Here is a 21,818-nt window from a genome sequence, read left to right on the forward strand (position 1 = left end):
CAATGAGAAAAAGAGAGGCAGTTGTGTAAGTCTCTCCCTGTCAGTACACAGCCTCTCCATCAGCGAGTCCTCAGCTGTGCCTCCTCGTGGAGATACAAGGAAACTGGGTCCCTTATGGCCCCAGGATAAAGCTTCAGAGAAACTTGGAGGAAGCTTGGTTGCCAGACATGCAGTGTGCAGGCCCACTGGCATTGGACACACCCATGCACTCATGAACCAAACTCCCAGCTTTGGAAAAATAGCTCCACTGTCCTGCAGATACCTCAGGAGAGTTGAAGACTAAGGGAATAAACCCTAACAAAAAATTCTGGAGTGGAGCCCAAAGGCAGACTGATGTCTAAATATGTCATCTTTTCGGCAATTCCTGCAACTGAGCTGGTGTCAAACATAGTACTTTGTATTTCTTTGGGCTCAGGGGGGGAAGGTCAAGAGGGACTCCCTAATGTTTGGGCAGCCCAGGGCCTCCATACATTTTGAGCAGACTTGCGGCTTGTAGAGGACTCTCCAGTTTTGCTGCAAAGCGTTAACACAGTGGACAGGTTTGACAGAGTTGACCACAATGGTGCAAACCATCATCTTATGAGATGGAAGGATGCCACAGTAGCAATGAAGCAAAAAGAACCAAGAACCTGATGTTTGTTGCTGGTTTGTTTTCAGACACAATGGTGTGTACAGGTTGCTGCTCAAGTCTGGACCACATTGTAACATACCTCTTCAAGCAGCTGTCTCGCAGCACAAAGAAACGAACAACACCGCTATCCCAGGAGAGTGACCGCTTCCTACACATCATGCAGCAGCACCCTGAAATGATTCAGCAGGTAATTCCAGGCAGATGTTCAAAACTCTGATAACAGAGGCTCTAGTCACCCCCTCACAACCTCTGCCCCCTCCCTAGTTCTGTAGTCTCTTCCAGCCCAAAAACCCTCCACAATATCTGCACTCCTCCAATTCCATTCTCTTGCACATCCCTGATTTTAATTGATCCTCCATTAGCTGCCATGCTTTTAGCTGCCTGGGCCCTAAGCTCTGGAATCCCCTCCTTGGACCTGTCCATCTGTCTGTCCTCTTTTAAGTCATTCCTTAAAAGCTGCCTTCTGGACCAAGCTTTTGGTCACATGTGCAAAAATTTTCTTAGGTGGTTCAGTGTTAAATCTTATTTGATAATGTTCCTGTGAAATGCATAGAGACATTTTACTCCATTAACGGTGTAATATAAATAACATAAATGTAGGTTGTAGTTATTGACTGGTCTTGCTCTTTCCAAAGAAATGTAGAGCAGAATGCTGTCCAGTTACATTGCTGACAGGTAACACTGGTTGTGGAGTGCAGGTGTGATGTTTAATGACAAAACTCATCCTACCTCATTAAGGCTTGGCACAGGCCACACCAAATCATGACTGATGCTTGCAAACTGCTATGGTCAATCAGAGGGCAGTCAGGAGTGTGAAAACATCAATTTGAATTTGTATAAGACACTAGTTAGGCCTCATCTGGGGGACTGCATCCAGTTCTGGGCACCATACTTGTGGAAGGATGTGGAGGCATTAGAGAGAGTACAAAGGAGATTCAGAAGAATGATTCCCGGGATAAAGAACTGTAGCTATGAGGATAAATTGGAGAGGTTGGGTGTGTGTTCATTGGAGAAAAGGCTGAGAGGAGACTTGATTGAGATATTCAAGATCCTGAGGGGTATGGACAGGGTAAATAGTGAGAAACTGTCCCCACTCAAGAAAACATCAAGCACTAGAGGGCACAGATTCAAAATAATTGGCAAAGGGAGTAAATGCGATATGAGGACAAATGTTTTTACCCAGAGGGTGGTTGGAGTCTGGAATGCTATTCCTGAGAGGATGATGGAGGCAGGTTCGATCGATGTATTCAAAAGGGAATTGGATCGCTGCCTGAAAAGAAGAGTGTGCAGGGTTTCGGGGATAAGGCAGGGGAGCGGGACTAGGGAGAATGCTTTTTCAAAGAGCCAGTGCAAACTCGATGGGTCGAATGGCCTCCTTCTGCGCTGTAAAGATTCTGTGGGTCAGTGTTGGGAACACCGCTCTTTTGATATCCAGCTCATTAATGTGTACAGGGCACAATTTCAAAGATTGCAGGAAATTTGAAACACAGAAACATTGGAAACAATGATGGCAGCAAATTTGAGTAGAACAGGGACAAAATGGGGGAGAATGAGGCTGATGAAGTTTAATGTAGAGAAGATGGAGAAGGGACAATTTGAACTAAATGATGCAATCTTAAAGGGGATTCAGAAACCGAAACCCAGGAGTGTATGTACACGAACGTTTGACAGTGCCAGGACAAGTTGAGAAGGCTGTGAAAGAAGCATATGGGATCTTTGATCTCATTAATAGAACAAGAATAAATATGCAAAAGAGAGGGGGTTATCGTCAACCTTCCTAAATCAGTCATTCGGCCTCAGCTGGAGTCTTGTGTTCAGTTCTGGGCACTGCACTCCCGGAAGGATGTCAAGGCTTTGGAGAGTGTGGGGAGCAGCTTCGCTGGATGATGGACTTCAGGTTACCTGGAGAAACTGGAGAAGCTGGGATTCTTCTCCCACTTGAGCAGCAACAGTTAGAATGCAATTTGATGAACTCATTGAAATTCGGGAATGTTTCTGACAGAAAAAGGAGAAATTGTTTCCAGTAGCAGAAGGGCTCATAACCATAAGACACGGTTTAAGGTGATACTTAACAGAACCAAAGGCACAACGAGGAAAGATGTTTTACACAACATGTTTTTATAATGTGGTATGCTGTGCCTGAAAGGGTGGCAGAGGCAGATTCAGTGCTAACATCCAGAAGAGAACTGGATAAATACTTAGAGAAAAAACTTGGAGGGCTATGAGGAAAGGGTGGGAATGAGATTAACATGGTTAGCTTGATCAAAGAGCTGGCAACGACTAGATGGATTGAATAGCTTCCTTCTGTAATGTATGATTCTCTTACGGTGTACGATGTCTTATACTTGATTCGTTCCCAGTGCATAAAATTTCTTCAAGCTGTCTTCTCAATTTATGTTGATGTCTCTGAACCCTTTTCCAGCTCTTAATATTGTGGGTTCTTGCTACAGATGCTGTCCACAGTTCTGAACATTATCATCTTTGAAGACTGCAGAAATCAGTGGTCCATGTCACGCCCGCTGCTTGGATTAATTCTCCTAAATGAAAAGGTGAGGTCTGAGGCCATTAATTTTCCGAGCTTTGGCAACAAGAGCGGCTCCAGTAGATGTGGACGAACTTGTGGGCTTTGTTGGATAGACGCCAGGGTAGTCATTGCCTAGTGCACTGTACATCACTTAGAATCCCTCAACAAGAGGAGGCAGAAGAAGAAGAAACATTGCTTTTTTGCTATGTCATTCACTTTGTGATGTTCCAAACTACTTCACGGCCATGTCCTGACTTTCTGAAGTGTTATGCAGGCGAACACAATAGCAGTAAATGAGATGAAAGACCAAGTAATCTGTTTGGAGCTGGGACACTGGGAGATGTCCCTGCTCTACAAGTAAGATCTTTATATCCATCCAAACTGGCAGACAGAGCTTTGACTGAACATCCCACCTTAAAGTCACCCCCAATAGTGCAGCACTCGCTTAGCATTGCACTGAGCGTCAACCTAGATGATGTTCTCAAGTTTTGGATTGGGACTTTGAACTCAGACCTTTGTGACTCAAAGGCCCCATGAATGACTCCACTTCAGCTTGTTTCACCAAGTTTTTTAATCAGTTTCAGGCACAGCGTGAAGGGTTAACTGTTAATGCTGCCAAATGTTTGCTCTGCTGGAGTTGATTCACTGCTGTGACAGTGAGGGCCAACTGGAGTCACTGTTTTTTATGCAGCAAAGTTAATAATAAATCCATGCTGTGTCTGAAATTTTCCCTAAATGCATCCCGTGCTTGAGCAGTCATTCATTCTGCTGCATGTGCAGACCCATCCTTTACTGCAGTTTGCTAGTCTCTGCCGAGTCCTCCATCACCAGTTTCTTTGATTGCTATCCAAGGTACCTGTCTGCCACCATTTCCCCCTCGCCCCCTGCTTAATATTGGTTGTTTATAGGCAGGACTGTGCTCATGAGCAATGCCTTCCACAGCCAAACAGCCCACTGTCTAGATCGGCCAGATTATGGCAGATACCGCCTTGGTTTAAAATCTCGTCTTGGAAGTCACACCTAACGCTGCAGCACTCCCTCGGGATTGCGAGCCTAGGTCACATGCTCAAGTCCTGAAGAGGGCCTTGAACTCTCAAGTTTGTGACTCAGAGGGGAGAGTGCAACCTACTAAGGCTTTTTAAAATCTCTTTACACTGGGAATAGAAACCGGCACATTTGAAAGCATATCCCAGAAAAGGATTGTCTGTGTGTGTGAGCAGGGTTGCTAACGCTAATCTTTCTCCCAATTTGTTTGTTTCTTCCTCCTCCTCCCACCACCCCCCATCTCACCACCTCCTACAGTATTTTGCTGATTTGAGGAACAGCATAGTGAACAGCCAACCTCCAGAGAAGCAACAAGCCATGCACCTCTGCTTTGAGAACCTGATGGAAGGGATTGAACGCAACTTACTGACCAAGAACAGAGACAGGTCAGCGCTTGATAATTAGGAGGTTGCATGCTCAAGTGTGTGAAGCATAACAAGGGTGTCGCTTGTAATTCCGAAGATTGAGAATGCATTTTACCAAGCAAGTGCTTCATGCAGAGAAGATCACATGTTTTCAGTTTGTGGCAATACCAGCTTCATTTGTGATGCCAAAATCCCAACAAGAAATTTTTCTGTGATGTGTTAATATTTCAATCTACTCAGAAACTGACAATTTTCAGGTGCTGGGGCTGCGCACTGTGGTATGTACTTGGAGAGTTTGGCCTGTCAGGTGGTTGAGTGTTGAAAGGGGGGTGTGGGTTTGATAGAGATGTACATTAACATCCTGTTGCTTTTATCACTCCTCAGATTCACCCAGAACCTCTCGGTGTTTCGTAGAGAAGTGAACGACTCAATGAAGAACTCGACGTACGGTGTCAACAGCAGCGACATGATGAGCTGACGCATGTCTGAATCTCACCTCCCACGTGGTTGGAAGGGGTCAAGGAAGGGAGGGAAGTGCATCTGTGATGTTACACGGGAGGCGGTGGGGGGGGGGGGTGGAGGGAAGAGGCAGAGTTCAGTCGGACAGCTCCCAGGGGTCGCAGGTACAAGGGCAGCGCCCACAGCTTCCCCCCTCCTCAATTCCCCAACATCGGACTGCAGGACTTGTCACTGTCCCTCCCTTCGATAACAAAATTATGGCAGCGAGTGCTTTTGTGTTCTCGCCCCCTCATCTGCCTTGTATAAACTTGTACATTTTTTTTTCTTAAGACATTTTGAACAATGTTTATATGAAATCAATTAAAAGAGAGAGAGAAACGAAAGAGTTGTGATTGAAATTTTTAGAGTTGGGAGCACGATGTTGAGAGACTTGGATGATGTGCAACAAGGGGCGATGTAAGGTAGTTGGGGTGGAATGAGTGGGAGTTCAGTTAGATACAGAGCTCCGTATAATCCAAGAGCAGGACTTAATCTATACAAATAATGACAAAAAAGAAACTTAACAACTAATGCAGAATTAGCTCCAAGTACCAATTGTCCGTCATATTTTTCCAACAATTGTTCCGGTAGTGATTAGGGAATTTCTGTAAAAGAGGTAACAGAAACCATTGCTGCTAATTATGTGTTGAGCACAGCTCGTTTATATTCACCAAGGAACAGAAAACCGATGGATTATATATTTTTATTGTTCCTTTCCACTGAATGTTCTGACTAAACACATTTCCGAATCACTGCGTGATCAGGTAGGTTGGTATGTAAGAATGTTTGCTGCATATAGTGTAAGCATTGTGACTGCGAATAAAATGTCAATGGTTTGTACTGAAAGTAGTCTCCCGTTGGTTCAAGTGTGCAGAGGAAAAGCAGTCGTCTACAGGAGTGGGTGAGCTTATCCCCCCCCCGCCCCCAGCACTTCCCCCTGTTGTCTTCACTCTTTAGCCTTCCACCATCCTCCTTTTCCCCAGCCGCCTTCTCCCCCTCCCTATCCTGCTGGCCCCATCCCCTCTGACTCGACCAATCCTGCTCAACTCCACTCCACCCCCTGCCCTCCACTGCTCGTCCCCGTCCCCTCAACCCCTCCCCGTCTCCTCCCTGCCCCCTCCCTGTTCCCTCATCCCCCTCCTCATTGCCCACTCCATCCATGTGTCCTTCCCCTCGTCCCCCTCCCCGTCCCCTCGCCCCCTCCCCGTCCCCTCGCACCCCATCCCCTCGCACCCCCTCCTCGTCTCCTCCCTGCCCCTCCCCTCAACCCCTCCCTGTTCCCTCGTCCCCCTTCTCATTGCCCACTCCATCCCGTTGTCCTGCCCTCTGTCCCCTCGCTCCCCCGTCCCCTCGCTCTCCCCTCACTCCCCCCTCCCCGTCCCCTCGCCCCCCCCTCCGTCCCCTCGCCCCCCTTCTCCGCCCCCTCGCCCCCCCCTCCTCCGTCCCCCTCCCCCCTTTCCCTCCTCCCCCTCCCCACTTTCCCTCCTCCCCCTCTCCCCACTCTCCCTCTCCTGTTTCCCTGTCCCCCACCGAGCTCTCCCCCATCCCCCCCCCATTCTCCCTTCCACTCTCCCCTCCTCTTACTCCCTCTCCCTCCTCTTACCCATCTCTCCCTCCCCTTGTTTCACCCCCACTACCTCATCCCTCCCTCACCTCACCCCTCTGCTTCTCCATTCTCCCTTCCTTGCCTCTGGTTTTCAAACTTATAAGGTGTTTAGGTTGAGTGGATTGGAAGAGACTGACAAAGATCTACAGAGGGAATTGAGAATTTTATTTTTCTTTATTACTGATTTTTAATGTGTTACCTGAATACTCAATAGTAACTTCCAAAAGGCAATTGGATAAATACTTCAAAGGCAAAAATTTACTTCACTCCACTCTTCTCCTCTTTCTCCCCTCCTCTCACACTACTTCCCTCTCCGCCCTCCCCTTCTCTTCCTTCCCCCCTCCTCTCTTCCAGTTACCTCTCCTCCTACCTTCACATCCCCCCTCTCATTTTTCTGCAGTTAGTATCGCAATAACAATAACCATAATAGACTTCACACACAAATAGTTGTATCTTCAAATCTGTGTTAATCTGCCTCTTTCATTCCATGGGATATCGTCAAATGTCTGATATTATACAGTCGTTGAAAGCTGATGGAGGTACTCATTCCAGTACTTGCTCATGGTCTCTGTTTGTGTAAACTTTGCAACTTTCAATAGCCCTGGGATAAAGAAGACTTGTTTTCAATATTATTCCAGTTGCCTCCAACAGGAATTACTGCACCTTGTGTCTGGTCTCGACTGAAGCTTTGAAACACTGAGCTCTGGGTTAAATTCTGTGAACAGAAGCAGTCCCAGTTCCTGACAAGCAGTAGGATATGATGCAGGCAATCTGGTCCATCCTTCCAATCAGCTATGTATGTGCAGCGCTCTCTTCTCCAGCGCAATTTCCCAGTGCTCCCTCTTGGTTAGCGGAAGCCTCATCAGCACTGGCCGCGATTCCTTTTGTTGAACTTTCATACAGGGCTGTGTTGTGGCCCTCCCGATTCCGGGCAATTTCTATGGCAAAGAATTGAATTCTGGTAGCTGGGTGGAGAAATGGATGGAATCAGAAAAGCACATCAGTTCTGAAGAGAATTTTTACCTCCGCAGAACAAACCGTCTCCTCATGCGTTCCTTTCAAAATGCTTTTCTTACCCCCAAGGAGAGTTGAATACTCCTCCCCTTTTAGCCTCTTTTCACCCTCACTTCCCCAACCCCCACCAGCCCCAATTCTCTTCCCCACTCATCCCTACCAAATATTGTGTTTTCCTCCACGTAATCTTTCGAGCAGTCCAGCCGCAGAAGCGTCCCGTAGTTGAAATCTTCGACCAGGGTTTCGAACTGCAGGCAGAAAGGCCGCCATTGCTGTAACAGGGGAGAAGGCAGACTTCAGAGAGCTGCACTGGATCTTTCAGACCGAGTGTAAATTGTGTGCTATCCCAGGAATGGGCAACACCATCAGACAAAGACGACAAGTAAATTAGAGCAACTCACAAGTTTTGCCGCCTCCGATTTTAACTCCTCCTGATCCAGAATGTCAACTTTCATGTCCCTGAACTGCTTCCTGAACTCATCATAGATCAGATCATCTTCTCTGGTCAGTTTGAGAAATCTTGGGTCAACTGAACAAATAAGCTTTGAAAAGAGCAAGATGTACCATGAGTCACAATGACTGAATTTTGTATTGGAGGCAATGATGTGAAATAAAGGAATAAACCTTTTGAGTCATCGCTTCAGACATTGCCTGGCATATTTGAATATCAACCAGTTCTCACTGGGAAACCCTGAAATAGTGACACAATCACACGGGCCGTCTGCAACTGTGACACAGCCTTGAATCCTCTGTAAATCCTGACATACACCCAGGGAACCGCACACAAGTATGGGATCTCGCTGCAAATATCAAACACACTTGCAGGGAATCCCCGGAACCACTGAAACACTCCTGTAGACTCCCTGTAAATACTGATAAAGTCCCAGAGTGCCCCGCAATTAACTGACACTCGCAGAGACCTGCTGCAAATGCTGACATATTTCCAGAGGAAATCCTGATGGGTTTCTGGGCATCTGCTGCAAATAATGGTATGTTCTCATTCAATGACTTACTATTAATGCCGGAAGGAAGCTGCAAATGGTCACAAAACCCCAGGGAACATCCTGCTAATATTGATAGGGTCCCAGGCGGCTCCCTGGAAAACATTCCTGCCAATCCCTTGCAAATGTTGATATTCACAGAGCACCTCCTCAACCAAAAACAGACACATTCCTCCCCAATTCCTTATTACGAACACACTATCCGCGGTCACCTTGCTAATATTCACAATCCCGAAGGAACTACTGAACATAGACAGATTTCCTGGGCCTACTACTGACACATTTGCAAAGGAACTATGCAAATAGCGAAACATTTCTAGGAACATCCTAATAGTGACACATCCTCAGGGATTTCCACTGCTGTCCCGATGCTGGGTGGTTGGAAATAGAGGCAGGATTTCTTGAATTCAAATTTCCCAGCCAATTCTTGTTAGCCAGTATTTTGATTGGCGCCAGAATCATGCTGGGTGGTGTACCGAGGCTCATTAAAGTGACGTTGGCCTTTTAAATGCCTGGTCAATTGCCAGTTTCCCAATGAGATTGATATTGCAGTGAAGTGGTAAGGTTCTGAAGCCTGTGAAACGTGTCAGGTCAGTCAATTCATGGACCTTGGGGAAGCCTATCATGGAGTCTGGAACCTTTTGACAGGTCAGTTTAAAAGCTCTTGCCATTTTCAAATATCAAATGTGATGGTGTATTATAATTTAAATATTTTTCAATGCAATGATTGATCAGAGGGCCCTAGTCCATTAAAATTAAGTGAGCATTCAATTGACCAGCATTATGTTGTGTTCATATGCTTTAGAATACTTTATCCAGCAGATAAAGTGCTCTTCTGCACTCTTCAGTATTCAGAATCTAATTTTAATCTGCATACTGTTCCTAGATATTTATGTTGATTTAAAGTCCAGACATCTGATGAGCCTTTGAAAAAACTGAATAGATGGCTGGCCATCCAGTCAGGTAACTTCAAAGACTCCTGAAGTATTGAGCTCTCTAGGGTTTGTTTATTCAGCTGTGTAATGGAATCCTATTTGAATGCATGGCTGAGCTCCAAGCTCAGCAGGGATTATTTACACAAGCTGCACAGGGGGCTGTGAGCTTTGTTGTACTGACACTTTTATGAGCAGTTAATAGGATTGAAATGTTTTGAAGAGTTTTTGAATAACTTTATTTTGAGAGGAGAGTTTTTCTCAATGGGAGTTTGAATGGGTGTTTTTTTGATTGACGCTTTGAGTTAAAGGGGAGGAAACCAGATTTTTTTTATATTTTATGAACTTTTCAAAGACTTTCCAGTGTTATTTTTGGACTCATGAGTTCGGTCAATAGTGGATACTGGGTGAGCAGTTATAGAAGGGAGATAGGAGATATTGGGGAGTATGCAGGGGGCATGGAGGATTGAGGGATGTGTGCTAGAGTGCCTAATAGTCATACACAGAATTGGGCCAATATTCCAGCGAATGAAGGTGGGCCTTATCATCTGCCGACCTCAACATTCTTCTGCCTCCCTGCCTCAGGAAGCAGTAGCCCGGATTCCAGCCGCCCCCTGCTCCCTGGGGTGAAAATAACGAGTGTGTGTGGGTTCATTCAGAACTTCAGTAAATGACATCAGGAAATGGCCTGAATCTTAATTTCCAAACCCATGATGGAAATACAGCCCCCCCCCCCCCCCACCATTTGCCATTACAAACACGATGGGCTGAATGGCCTCCTGTGCTGTAACCATTCTGTGATCCTCAGCGACCCAAAGCAGGTCATTGCAGACAACTTTTTTTGTTACACAGATATAATTCACAAATTTGTACACACAAAAAAACCAATTCTGATGAATCCAAGCCTCACTGAAATTACTCCTTAATAACCGCCAGTCCAGGAAATACTTATTCTGTTTTGTATCCACTAATCTTTCCAAGTGAAGAACCATAGGTGGACTCAACAAATCCTGAAATGGTGAGTTCCTCAGGCTAGTCAAGTGTCTACAAGAAGCTCAGTCATTTCCTTTTGAATGAGTAAAATTAATTGCAGAACAATCTCTAATTTGCCCCCAGTAAGAACACTACAGGAATTTGGACCACACGAGGCCTTAGCAATAACAACTACTTGTTATTTAACATTTCTAACATGGCCATCCTGAGGCATTTCAGAGAGGTGCTAAAGCGTCCCAAGGAACAACATAAGACTGTAATGAGAGAATATTTGACATCAAGCCACATAAGCAGATATTAGGACAGGCAACCAAAAATTAGTCAAAGAGGTAGGCTTTTAGGAGCATCCTTGAGGAAAGAGAGCTGGAGAGGTTCAGGGATAGAATTTCCACAGCTTTACGGTCCAGGCAACTGTAGGCACGGCCACCAATTGACGGAGCGATTAAAGTCGGTGTTGCACAGAGATTTAGAAGGGCTGTAAGAGTTTCATCAGATCCAAACTGATGGCGAGCTGTCTACAAAGAACAAAGAAAAGTACAGCACAGGAACAGGCCCTTCGACCCTCCAAGCCTGCGCCGATCACATTCCCGTCGACTAAAACATTTTGCACTTCCGGGGTCCGTATCCCTCTATTCCCATCCTATTCATGTATTTGTCAAGCTGCCTCTTAAACACCACTATCGTACCTGCTTCCACCACCACCTCTGGCAGCGAATTCCGACACTCACTACCCTCTGCGTAAAAAAAATTGCCCAGCACTCTCCTTTGTAGTTTTCTCCTCTCACCTTAAATCTATGTTCCCTAGTAATTGACTCTTCCACCCTGGGAAAAAACTATCTACTCTGTCCATGCCACTCATAATTTTGTAAACTTCTCATAATTTTGTAAACTTCTATCAAGTTGCCCCTCAATCTCTGTCGCTCTAGTGAGAACAATCCAAGTTTCTCCAACCTCTCCTCATAGCTAATAACCTCCAGACCAGGCAGCATCCTGGTAAACCCCCTCTGCACCCTCTCCAATGCCTCCATATTCTTCTGGTAATGTGGTGAGCAGAATTGCACGCAATATTCCAAGTGTGGCCTAACCAAGGTTCAATACAGCTGCAGCATGACTTCCCAGCTCTTATACTCAATACCCCTGCCAATGAAGGCAAGCATGGCATATGCCTTCCTGACTACCTTATCCACCTGTGTTGCCACTTTGTGACCTGTGGACCTGTACACCCAGATCCCTCTGCCCGTCGATGCACTTAAGGGTTCTGCCTGTATTAGACCTTCCAAAATGCATTACCTTGCATTTGTCCGGATTAAACTCCATCTGCCATTTCTCTGCCTAAGTCTCCAACCGATCTATATCCCGTTGTATCCTTTGACAATCCTCTTCACTATCTGCAACTCCTCCAACCTTAGTGTCGTTTGCAAACTTACTAATTAGCCCAGTTACATTTTCCTCCAAATCATTTATGTATACCACAAACAGCAAAGGCCCCAGCACTGATCCCTGTGGAACTCCACTAGTCACAGCTCTCCATTCAGAAAAGCACCCTTCCACTGCTACCCTCTGTCTTCTATGATCAAGCCAATTCTGTGTCCATCCTCCCAGCTCACCTCTGATCGTGTGCGACTTTACCTTCTGTACCAGTCTGCCATGAGGGACCTTGTCAAAGGCCTTACTGAAATCCATGTATATAACATCCACTGCCCTTCCATCGTCGATCATCTTTGTTACTTCCTCAAAAAACTCTATCAAATTAGTGAGACATGACTTCCCCTTCACAAAACCATGCTGCCGCTCACTAATACGCCCACTTGCTTCCAAATGGTAGTAAATCCTGTCACGAAGAATCTTCTCCAATAATTTCCCTACCACTGACGTAAGGCTCACCAGCCTGTAATTTCCTGGATTATCCCTGCTACCCTTCTTAAATAATGGAACAACATTGGCCATTCTCCAGTCCTCTGGGACCTCACCCGTAGCCAGTGAGGATACAAAGATTTCTGTCAAGGCCCCAGCAATCTCCTCCCTTGCCTCCCTCAGTACTCTGGGGTAGATCCCATCTGGCCCAGGGGACTTATCCACCTTAATATTCTTCAAGACGCCTAACACCTCTTTTTGATCTCAACATGATCCAGGCTATCTACACACTCTTCCCTAGACAAATCAACCGCTAAGTCCTCTTTGGTGAATACTGATAGGAAGTATTCATTTATTATCTCTCCCATTTCTTCTGGCTCCACACACAGATTCCCACCTCTGTCCCTGACTGCGCCTACCCTTTCCCTGGCTACCCTCTTTTTACATATGTATAAAAGGTCTTGGGATTTTCCTTAATCCTGGTTGCCAGTGACTTTTCATGGCCCCTTTTAGCCCTCCTGACTCCTTGCTTAAGTTTCTTCCTACTTCCTTTGTATTCTCCACGGGCTTCATCTGTTCCCAGCCTTTTAGCCTTTATGAATGCTTCCCTTTTCTTTTTGACTAATCTCACGATATCCTTCGTTATCCAAAGTTCCTGAAACTTGCCATGCTTATCCTTCATCCTAGCAGGAACATGCCGGTTCTGAATTCTTATCAACTGACGTTTGAAAGCCCCCCACATGTCAGTTGTTGATTTGCCCTCAAACATCTGCCTCTAGTCTAGATTCCTCAGTTCCTGCCTAATATTGTTATAATTAGCCTTCCCCCAATTAAGCACCTTAACCCAAGGATTCCTGTTATCCTTATCCACCAGTACCTTGAAACTTATGAATTATGCTCACTTTTCCCGAAATGCTCTCCTACTGAAACTTCGACTACCTGGCCGGGATCATTCCCTAATACCAGTTCCAGTATTGCCCCAGTATTGGACTATCTACATATTGTCTCAGGAAGCCCTCCTGGATGCACCTTACAAATTCTGCACTATCCAAACCCCTAGCACTAAGTGATTCCCAGTCAATATAGGGAAAGTTAAAATCACCCGCCACAACAACCCTATTGCTCTTACATCTTTCCAAAATCTGCCTACATAACTGTTCCTCAATCTCCAGCTGGCAATTGGGAGGCCTATAGTAAACCCCCAACATTGTGACTGTACCCTTCCTATTCTGGAGCTCTACCCATATTGCCTCGCTGCATGAGCCCACCGAGGTATCCTGCTGTCGTACAGCTGTGATATTCCCCTTAACCAGCAGTGTAACTCCCCCACCTCTTCTACATCCCTTTCTATCCTGCCTGAAACATCTAAATCCTGGAAACGATTATCTGCCAATCCTGTCCATCCTTCAACCAAATCTCTGTAATAGCAATAACATCATAGTCCCAAGTACTAATCCAAGCTCTAAGCTCATCTGCCTTGCCTGTTATACTTCCTGCATTGAAACAAATGCATTTCAGACCCCCAGTCCCACTGTGTTCAGTAATTTCTCCCTGCCTGCCCTTCCTCTTAGTCCTACTGGCCATATTCACTGGTTCCCAGTCCTTTATTTCACCTGCTGACCTTTTGCTCTGGTTCCCACCTCCCTGCCATACTAGTTTAAACCCTCCCAAGTGACACTAGCAAACCTCGCAGCCAGGATATTGGTGCCCCTCCAGTTTAGATGCAATCCGTACTTCTTGTACAGGTCCCACCTGCCCCAGAAGAGATCCCAATGATCCAGATATCGGAAACCCTCCCTCCTACACCATCTGTTCAGTCACGTGTTCAGCTGCACTATCTTCCTATTTCTAGCCTCACTGGCAGGTGGCACAGGGAGTAATCCTGAGATTACAACCCTAGAGGTCCTGTTTTTTTAACTTTCTGCCTAACTCCCGCTGCAGGACCTCGTCACTCTTCCTGCCTATGTCGTTAGTACCAATGTGTACCACGACCTCTGGCTGTTCTCCCTCCTCCTTCAGTATGTCCCGTACCCGATCAGAGACATCCTGGACCCTGGCACCAGGGAGGCAACATACCATCCTGGTGTCTCTTTCATGACCACAGAAGCGCCTATCTGAGCCCCTGACTATAGAGTCCCCTATGACAATTGCTCTTCTGTGTTTTGACGCCGCCCTGCTGAACAACAGAGGCAGCTGTGGTGCCACTCCTCTGACTACTGCTGTTGATTTCCTCTGATAGGCCATTCCCCCCAACAGTATCCAAAATGGTATACCTGTTAGAGAGGGGGACAGCCACAGGGGATTTCTGCACTGACTGCCTGCCCCTTCTAGCGGTCACCCATCTGTCTGTACCTTGGGTGTGACCACGTCTGTAAAACTCCTGTCAATGATGCTTTCCACCACCTGAATCGATCCATGTGATCTGTGAGGAGCTGCAATTGGGTACACTTCCTGCAGATGTAGTTGTCCAGGACACTTGAAGCGTCACGGATTTCCCACATCCCACAGGTGAAGCACTTCACTCCAGCAACTGCCATTTCTAGAACTATTTAATAAATTAATTTAAATCTAATAACTGCTTCTTGACTCCTTATTAACTATACTTCCCTAGGGCTAGATTTCTACTATAAATGCTAAATTCTAAGAACAGTAATCCCCTGATTCTGGTCTAGATACCCTCTACTTATTCATTAATTGATTAATTTAATTGGTTTAATTAGTTTAACAATGTTTTGGTTTCAAATTCAGTGTAGATTCTCTACCAGCCAATCAGGTCCCAGATGTACTGTGACACCACTTTTAATTATTTTGTTATCTAATGAGACACTAGGACAGGTGAAAGTGGTCATAGGTTATAAGGAGCATCTTAAAACATGGAGAGGTTGGGGGAATGAATTTCAGAACATGGGGCTAGACAGCTGCAGGCTGCCAACAGTAAGATTGGAATCCTGGAACCCCCTCCCTAACAGCACTGTGGGTGTACCTACATCACATGGACTGCAGCGGCTCAAGAAGGCAGCTCACCACCACCTTCTCAAGGGCAATTAGGGATGGGTAATAAATGCTGGCCCAGCCAGCGATGCCCGCATTTTTTAAAGAGAATGGGTTCACAAGAAGCCCAAAACTGTTCAGTGGAGGTCAGGGTGGGAGAGGGAAGAGGGCAGGCTGTAGGCCTCAAGGAGGTTAGAGAAATAAGGCCATGCAAGACCCTGGAGGGACTTGAACCCAATGATGAGGATTTTAAATTGTAGGTGTTGGGGGACTGGGAGCCCCTATAGCTCAGCAAGCATCAGAGTAATGAGTGAATGGGCATTGGTAAGGGACATGATGAAGGGCAGAAAAATTTTGGATGTGTTGAAGTTTCTCAGTCAGGAGAGCATTGGAATAATCGAGTCAAAGGCACAGAATCTTAACAGTGAAGGAGGAGCAACTATCCTTTAAATAAAAATATTACAAAGAACTGTACTTACATTGAAATAAATTTCGGCATGTTGATAGGCTTTCATAGCCCATATCATTTCCAGGTTTGGCTGCAAAACAACAGGCAGATTAAACACTAAATTAGGGGTTGCAGTTAATACAAAGCTTGTGACAAGATACAAGACAACATTCATTTGTTTAATTGACAAATGAATTCAATACAGGTAAGAGTGGTGGTGCACATGAATAGGGAGGAGAAGGTTCAAGCTCCTGGGAGAATAAGAGTCTGAATTGGGCAGTGGAGCAGAGGGATCTGGAATGTCTTGTCTGAGAGGGTGGTGGAGACAGATTCAATCGTGGCTTTCAAAAGGGAAGTGAATAAGCACCCAAAAACATTTGCAGGGCTAAGGGGGAAGGGCTAAGGGGGAAGGGCAGGGGGAGCAAGATTAGCTCAATTACTCTTTTAGAGAGAGGACGTGGACTCGATGGACCAAATGGCCTCCTGCGCCATAACAATTCTATGATTCTATAAACCAATAGCTACGACCAGATTGATGGAGTTCAAATGGTATAACCTTGTTTCCTGTGAAAATGTTTTCAAAATCATGAACATGGAATGCTATCCCACTTTGAAGGGTGGCCGTCTTACTTTACTTCGAACCCTACATCCTCCTCCCACAGCCCTGGGTAGAACCTTCTGTCCGCTTTTATCCATCCTGTGGCACCTGCTGTCTGACTGTCTTGGTGTTCTGGTGCTTAAAAGCCTTGCTCACAGACCAAAGATAAGCAAGGTTTCAAAGTGATGGATCGCCTGCTGTTGGTGTCCTGCAAGAAACTGTTTCATGTTTGGTGTACAGGAACAAACCTTCCTCTGTGTCCAAATGCAGAATACTGCAAATGCTGGCAAGCTGAAATAAAAACAGAGAGTGTATGAAACACAGCAGCATCTGTTGAAAGAGAGAAACAGTTAACCTTTCAGCTCTACAGCTTTTCAGCAGATCAGATGAAAGGTCTTCGAGCTGAAATGTGAACTTGACTTCTCTCTCCACTCAATGCTGCCTGACCTGCTACTTCCAGTATTTACTGTTTATATTTCACCAAGTTTTTAATTCAAGTCCTGAGGATATATTGGACCTTTTTTGCTACATCTCTTCAAATGAAAAAAAGATTTTTGTGAAGAAAATCAAGAACTGTTACACTGGGTATCAGAAAGCCAATCTTTTCCATTGCATTGCAAAACCCTTCCATCTCTGTTAGACTTTGTGAAAGGTGAGTGGAAAAATCACAACACAAAACACCTGTCAGATCACAAAACGCTGTATGGAGTTTGCGAAGACAGGAAACTTTCGCAGGTAAAGTGTATCTGCTTGCCCGTGAGACTCTTGTTCTGTCAAGTCTTTAAGTTAAGTCGATGACATGTCGGGGGGGGGGGGAATTTTGACATTTTGGTTATTTGATATCATTACACATATATAAACTGTATGATTTCAACTAAGCAATTCTGATGGTCCCTATAAAGACCTATATTTATGCAGATCCTTTCACAACCTCAGCATCTCAAAGCGTTTCACAGACAGGTAAGTATTTTTTAAATTTCGTCACTGCTTTTCCACAGGCAGTGATGTCTTTATGACCTGTTTTCACAATGTTGGTTGAAGGACAAATATTGCCCCAACTGAAGTGACAGCCTAGCTTGATGACCAGGGAAATTCAAAACCTTTAACAATGAATGCTACAGACACTAGCAGGTAGGTAAGCAGGTAGGTACTGCAGTAACACACCTCCTGACTCCCCAAAGCCAATAAACCATTGATACAGCACAAGGCGGGAGATGAACTCTCCACTTGCAGTGATGATTGCAGCTTCAACAGCGCTCAAAAAGCGCAACTCCATCCAGGACAACAATTGGCATCGCATCCACTGCTTGTAAACATTCACTCCCTTCCTCCACCACTGGCACACAGTGTGTACCATCTACATGATGCACTGCAGCAACTCATGAAAGATCCTTCGACAGCACCTTCCAAACCCACAACCTCTACCACTTAGAGCAACGAAGGCAGCAGATGTAGGACCACCACCACCTGCAAGTTCCCCAAGTCTCTCACTGTCTTGAAACTGTTTCGCCGTTCCTTCACTGTCGCTGGGTCACAATCCTGGAACTCCCTTTTAGATAGAAGCTTTTTCCCAGGGTGGAAGGGTCAATTACTAGGGGACATAGATTTAAGGTGAGAGGAGAAAACTACAAAGGAGATGTACGGGGCAAGTTTTTTTACACAGAGGGTAGTGAGTGTCTGGAATTCGCTGCCAGAGGAGGTGGTGGAAACAGGTACGATAGTGGTGTTTAAGAGGCAGCTTGACAAATACATGAATAGGATGGGGATAGAGGGATACGGACCCCGGAAGTGCAAAATGTTTTAGTTTGACAGGCAATATGATCGGCGCAGGTTTGGAGGGCAGAAGGGCCTGTTCCTGTGCTGTAGTTTTCTTTGTTCTTTGTAACAGCACTGTGGGTGTACCTCCACCACATGGACTGCAGCAGTTCAAGAGGCAGCTCACCACCACCTTCTCAAGGGCAGTTAGGGAAGAACAATAAATCCTGACTTTGCCAGTGACGCCCACATCCCAGGAATGAATAAACAGACAGAAGCAAAAATTGAAGTAGTGTGCTTGGCAGCAGACAATGAGCAATGAGAGGAGGCAGCTGAAGAGAAAGACAAGGGAAGGGAATTCCAGCCAGGAATGGGAGGCTGAGAATCAGGCCGACAACAATGCAGAAAAGAGAACAATTTGCCAAGATTGACAGGGTGGGAATTGTAATGCAATATTTCTTAAACATAAAAAAGCAAGACACCAAAATTAAATACTCACATCATTTCCATATGCATCTGCTGGTAGGGACAGGGCCTGTGCTGTTGAAATCAACTCAGCACCACTCTGGGAGGAGAGGAGACAGAAATAGAGCCAGCGATCAGTCTGTGTTACCAGCTGTAACCCTAAACATAACCACAGCCCAGCTCGACATAATAACAACAAAAAATTCATTTTCTTGCAAATGATTGCAAGTGATTATTTATCATTCGCAGCAGGGGTGCCGGGGCAGTAAAACATCACAGGATTCACAAATAATTAAAATAATACAAAACATTTCATTCATCAACTGAACACAAAGGGTTTTGTTGCACTATGAACTCAACAAATCTGTGTTTACAGCTCTTGCATTTCTATAGTGCCTTTCATAACTTCAGGATTTCCCAAAGTGCTTGAAAGCCAATGAAATATTTTTGAAGTGGAATCACTTGGGGTGTAGGAAGTGCAGGTCCCAAACAAAAATGAGGTAAATAACCAGATAATTTGGTTTCCTATGGCATTGGCTGGGAGATAAATATTGAGTTCAGACACCAGGAGAAATCTCTTTGAATAGTGCTGTGGGATTTTTCACACCTACATGAACACATGGCTCGAGGCTGAGTTTACCATCACACCTGAAATATTGCATTTCTACCAATGAAGTCATGTTAACTCTGTTAGTTTTGGGAATTATATATATTTTGTAATTCGAGATTCTTCAATGAACTGTTCAACACCAATAATATTCTAACTTTAACAGCATTGAGAAAGAGCAGCAATTTTGTGAGAATACCACTGCCTGAAAGTGTCTCTCTGAGTCAGACATCATCTTGACTTAGACATACCTCAACAATCCACCCTTGTGCTGGGTCATTATTCTGGAACTCTCTACCTGACAGAATTAAGGGAACAGCAAGCTGACCTTCTGGCCCCATGTTCAATCCATCAGCACTGCTGCCTCCTTCCAGTTTTGTAACATCACCCAACTTCACCCCATCTCAGCCCACCTGCTGCTCTGAAACCCTCATCCATGCCTTCATTACTTCTGAGCTCCACTATTCCAACGCTCTCCTGCATTCTCAGGGCGGCCTCCCATTTTCTGTCCTCCATAAAACCGAGCTCACCCAAAACTTTGTTGCTGTGTGCTAACTTACATCAACTCCCATTCACCCATCACCCCTGTGCTTGCTGCTGTGCATTGGCTCCAAGTTCACCAGTGCTTGGTTTTCAAATCCTCACTGTTCAAACGCCTTATGGCCTCTCCCCTCCCGGTCCCTGTAATTTTCTCTAGCCCTGCAACTTTCCAGGATCTCTGCACTCTTCCAATTCTGGCCCCTTCTGTATTCCCCTATGTTCTGTATTCTACAATGTTCATCGCCTTCAAGTGCCTGGAACCCAAGCTCTGGAATTTGCTCCCGAAACCTCTCTGCTTCTGTACCTCACTTTCCTTCCTTAAGACACTCCATGTAACCTGCCTCTTTAACCAAGCTTTAGGTCAGAGAATTAAATGAAGCAGCTTTGAGTTGAGAATCATGTCAATATCTGGGTTATAAAAAATAAACTAAGTTTGACGTTTCTATTGTGTCTTCCATGACCACCAGGTGTCCCAAAGTGCTTTCCAATGGATGAAGTCAATGTGCACACTGCAGGCTCCCAAAAGCAGCAATGTGACAATGAGCTAGATGATCATCGACTGTGAGCGATATGGCCATTGAAAAAGTACCGCGGGACATTCCTCGGTGGAGCAGAAATAAAGATTCCCTCAGCATCGGCTCAGGCACCAGCCCCGGGAGTTTGGGGCTCGAACCCGCAGGCATCTGATTCCGAGGCGTTGAGGGTGGCTTCCTGAGGCAGGACTGACACCCCCCACCAAACCCCCCCCCCCCTCCACCCCCCACCAACCCCCCCCCCCCCTCCACCCCCCACCACCCCCCACCCCCCCCCCCCCCCCCCCCCCCCCCCCCCCCCCCCACCGCCCCCCCCCCCCCAAAAAAAACAACCCCCAAACTGAACTGCGGAGGATTAGAGAGAGAGAGAGAAAGTCTAGAAGGGAGGGGGGGGGTGGTATTTGGATTGAGGGCCAGGGTGAGGGGGGTATTTGGATTGAGGGCCAGGGTGAGGGGGGAGCGATATTTGGATTGAGGGCCAGGGTGAGGGGTATTTAGATTGAGGGCCAGGGTGAGGGGAGTATTTAGATTGAGGGTGAGGGGGGGTGGTATTTAGATTGAGGGCCAGGGTGAGGGGGGTATTTAGATTGAGGGTGAGGGGGGCGGTATTTAGATTGAGGGCGAGGGTGAGGGAGGTATTTAGATTGAGGGTGAGGGGGGCGGTATTTAGATTGAGGGCCAGGGTGAGGGGGGTATTTAGATTGAGGTTGAGGGGGGGCGGTATTTAGATTGAGGGCCAGGGTGAGGGGGGTATTTGGATTGAGGGCCAGGGTGAGGGGTATTTAGATTGAGGGCCAGGGTGAGGGGGGTATTTAGATTGAGGGTGAGGGGGGGGCGGTATTTAGATTGAGGGCCAGGGTGAGGGGGGTATTTGGATTGAGGGCCAGGGTGAGGGGTATTTAGATTGAGGGCCAGGGTGAGGGGGGTATTTAGATTGAGGGTGAGGGGGGCGGTATTTAGATTGAGGGCCAGGGTGAGGGGGGTATTTGGATTGAGGGCCAGGGTGAGGGGGGTATTTAGATTGAGGGCCAGGGTGAGGGGGGTATTTAGATTGAGGGTGAGGGGGGGCGGTATTTAGATTGAGGGCCAGGGTGAGGGGGGTATTTAGATTGAGGGTGAGGGGGGGCGGTATTTAGATTGAGGGCCAGGGTGAGGGGGGTATTTAGATTGAGGGTGAGGGGGGGCGGTATTTAGATTCAGGGTGAGGGGGGTATTTGGATTGAGGGTGAGGGGGTGCGGGGTATTTGGATTGAGGGCCAGGGTGGGGGGAGAGAAAGGGTCTTGGGGAGTGTTGTTGCTCTCACCAGAGATCCCAGACCAGCCATGCTGCTGCTCCTCCTGCTGCCGGGTCAAGGGTCAGCCGCTCTCCCCATTCAGGATTCACATCAATAAAAACCCAGGAATCTTGATTATTTTTTT

At 46.3% G+C, this 21,818-nt stretch overlaps 2 protein-coding genes across 8 annotated transcripts in view; one reads left to right on the forward strand and one right to left on the reverse strand.

Moving 5' to 3' along the window:
- Positions 1–5,406, forward strand: part of xpo7 (exportin 7) — a 79,039-nt gene extending 73,633 nt beyond the window's left edge. For all 5 annotated transcript variants that reach the window (XM_041209006.1, XM_041209004.1, XM_041209005.1 and 2 more), the window contains 4 exons: positions 658–818; positions 3,082–3,180; positions 4,458–4,585; positions 4,949–5,406. In XM_041209006.1, coding sequence (XP_041064940.1) covers positions 658–818; positions 3,082–3,180; positions 4,458–4,585; positions 4,949–5,042 — 482 coding nt within the window. In that variant the 3' untranslated portion in view covers positions 5,043–5,406. The remainder of the gene's footprint in view (positions 1–657; positions 819–3,081; positions 3,181–4,457; positions 4,586–4,948) is intronic.
- A 1,711-nt stretch (positions 5,407–7,117) lies between these two features.
- Positions 7,118–21,817, reverse strand: pbdc1 (polysaccharide biosynthesis domain containing 1). Of its 3 annotated transcripts, XM_041209012.1 has the most exons (7): positions 21,704–21,721; positions 18,754–18,819; positions 16,748–16,790; positions 15,933–15,992; positions 8,084–8,224; positions 7,843–7,954; positions 7,118–7,633 (listed from the first exon to the last, which is right to left on the reverse strand). In XM_041209012.1, exons 2-7 carry the CDS (start codon positions 18,768–18,770, stop codon positions 7,461–7,463), a joined length of 546 nt encoding a protein of 181 aa, XP_041064946.1. In that variant the 5' UTR covers positions 18,771–18,819; positions 21,704–21,721; the 3' UTR covers positions 7,118–7,460. The 3 variants fall into 3 exon arrangements, with proteins under 3 accessions (XP_041064946.1, XP_041064944.1, XP_041064945.1); XM_041209010.1 differs by lacking the exon at positions 16,748–16,790 and having other exon boundaries at positions 21,704–21,817; XM_041209011.1 differs by lacking the exons at positions 16,748–16,790; positions 18,754–18,819; positions 21,704–21,721 and adding an exon at positions 16,532–16,730.
- Between the last annotated feature and the right edge of the window lies 1 nt (position 21,818).

The sequence above is a fragment of the Carcharodon carcharias genome, chromosome 17, assembly GCF_017639515.1.
Source record: "Carcharodon carcharias isolate sCarCar2 chromosome 17, sCarCar2.pri, whole genome shotgun sequence".
NCBI lineage: Eukaryota > Metazoa > Chordata > Chondrichthyes > Lamniformes > Lamnidae > Carcharodon > Carcharodon carcharias.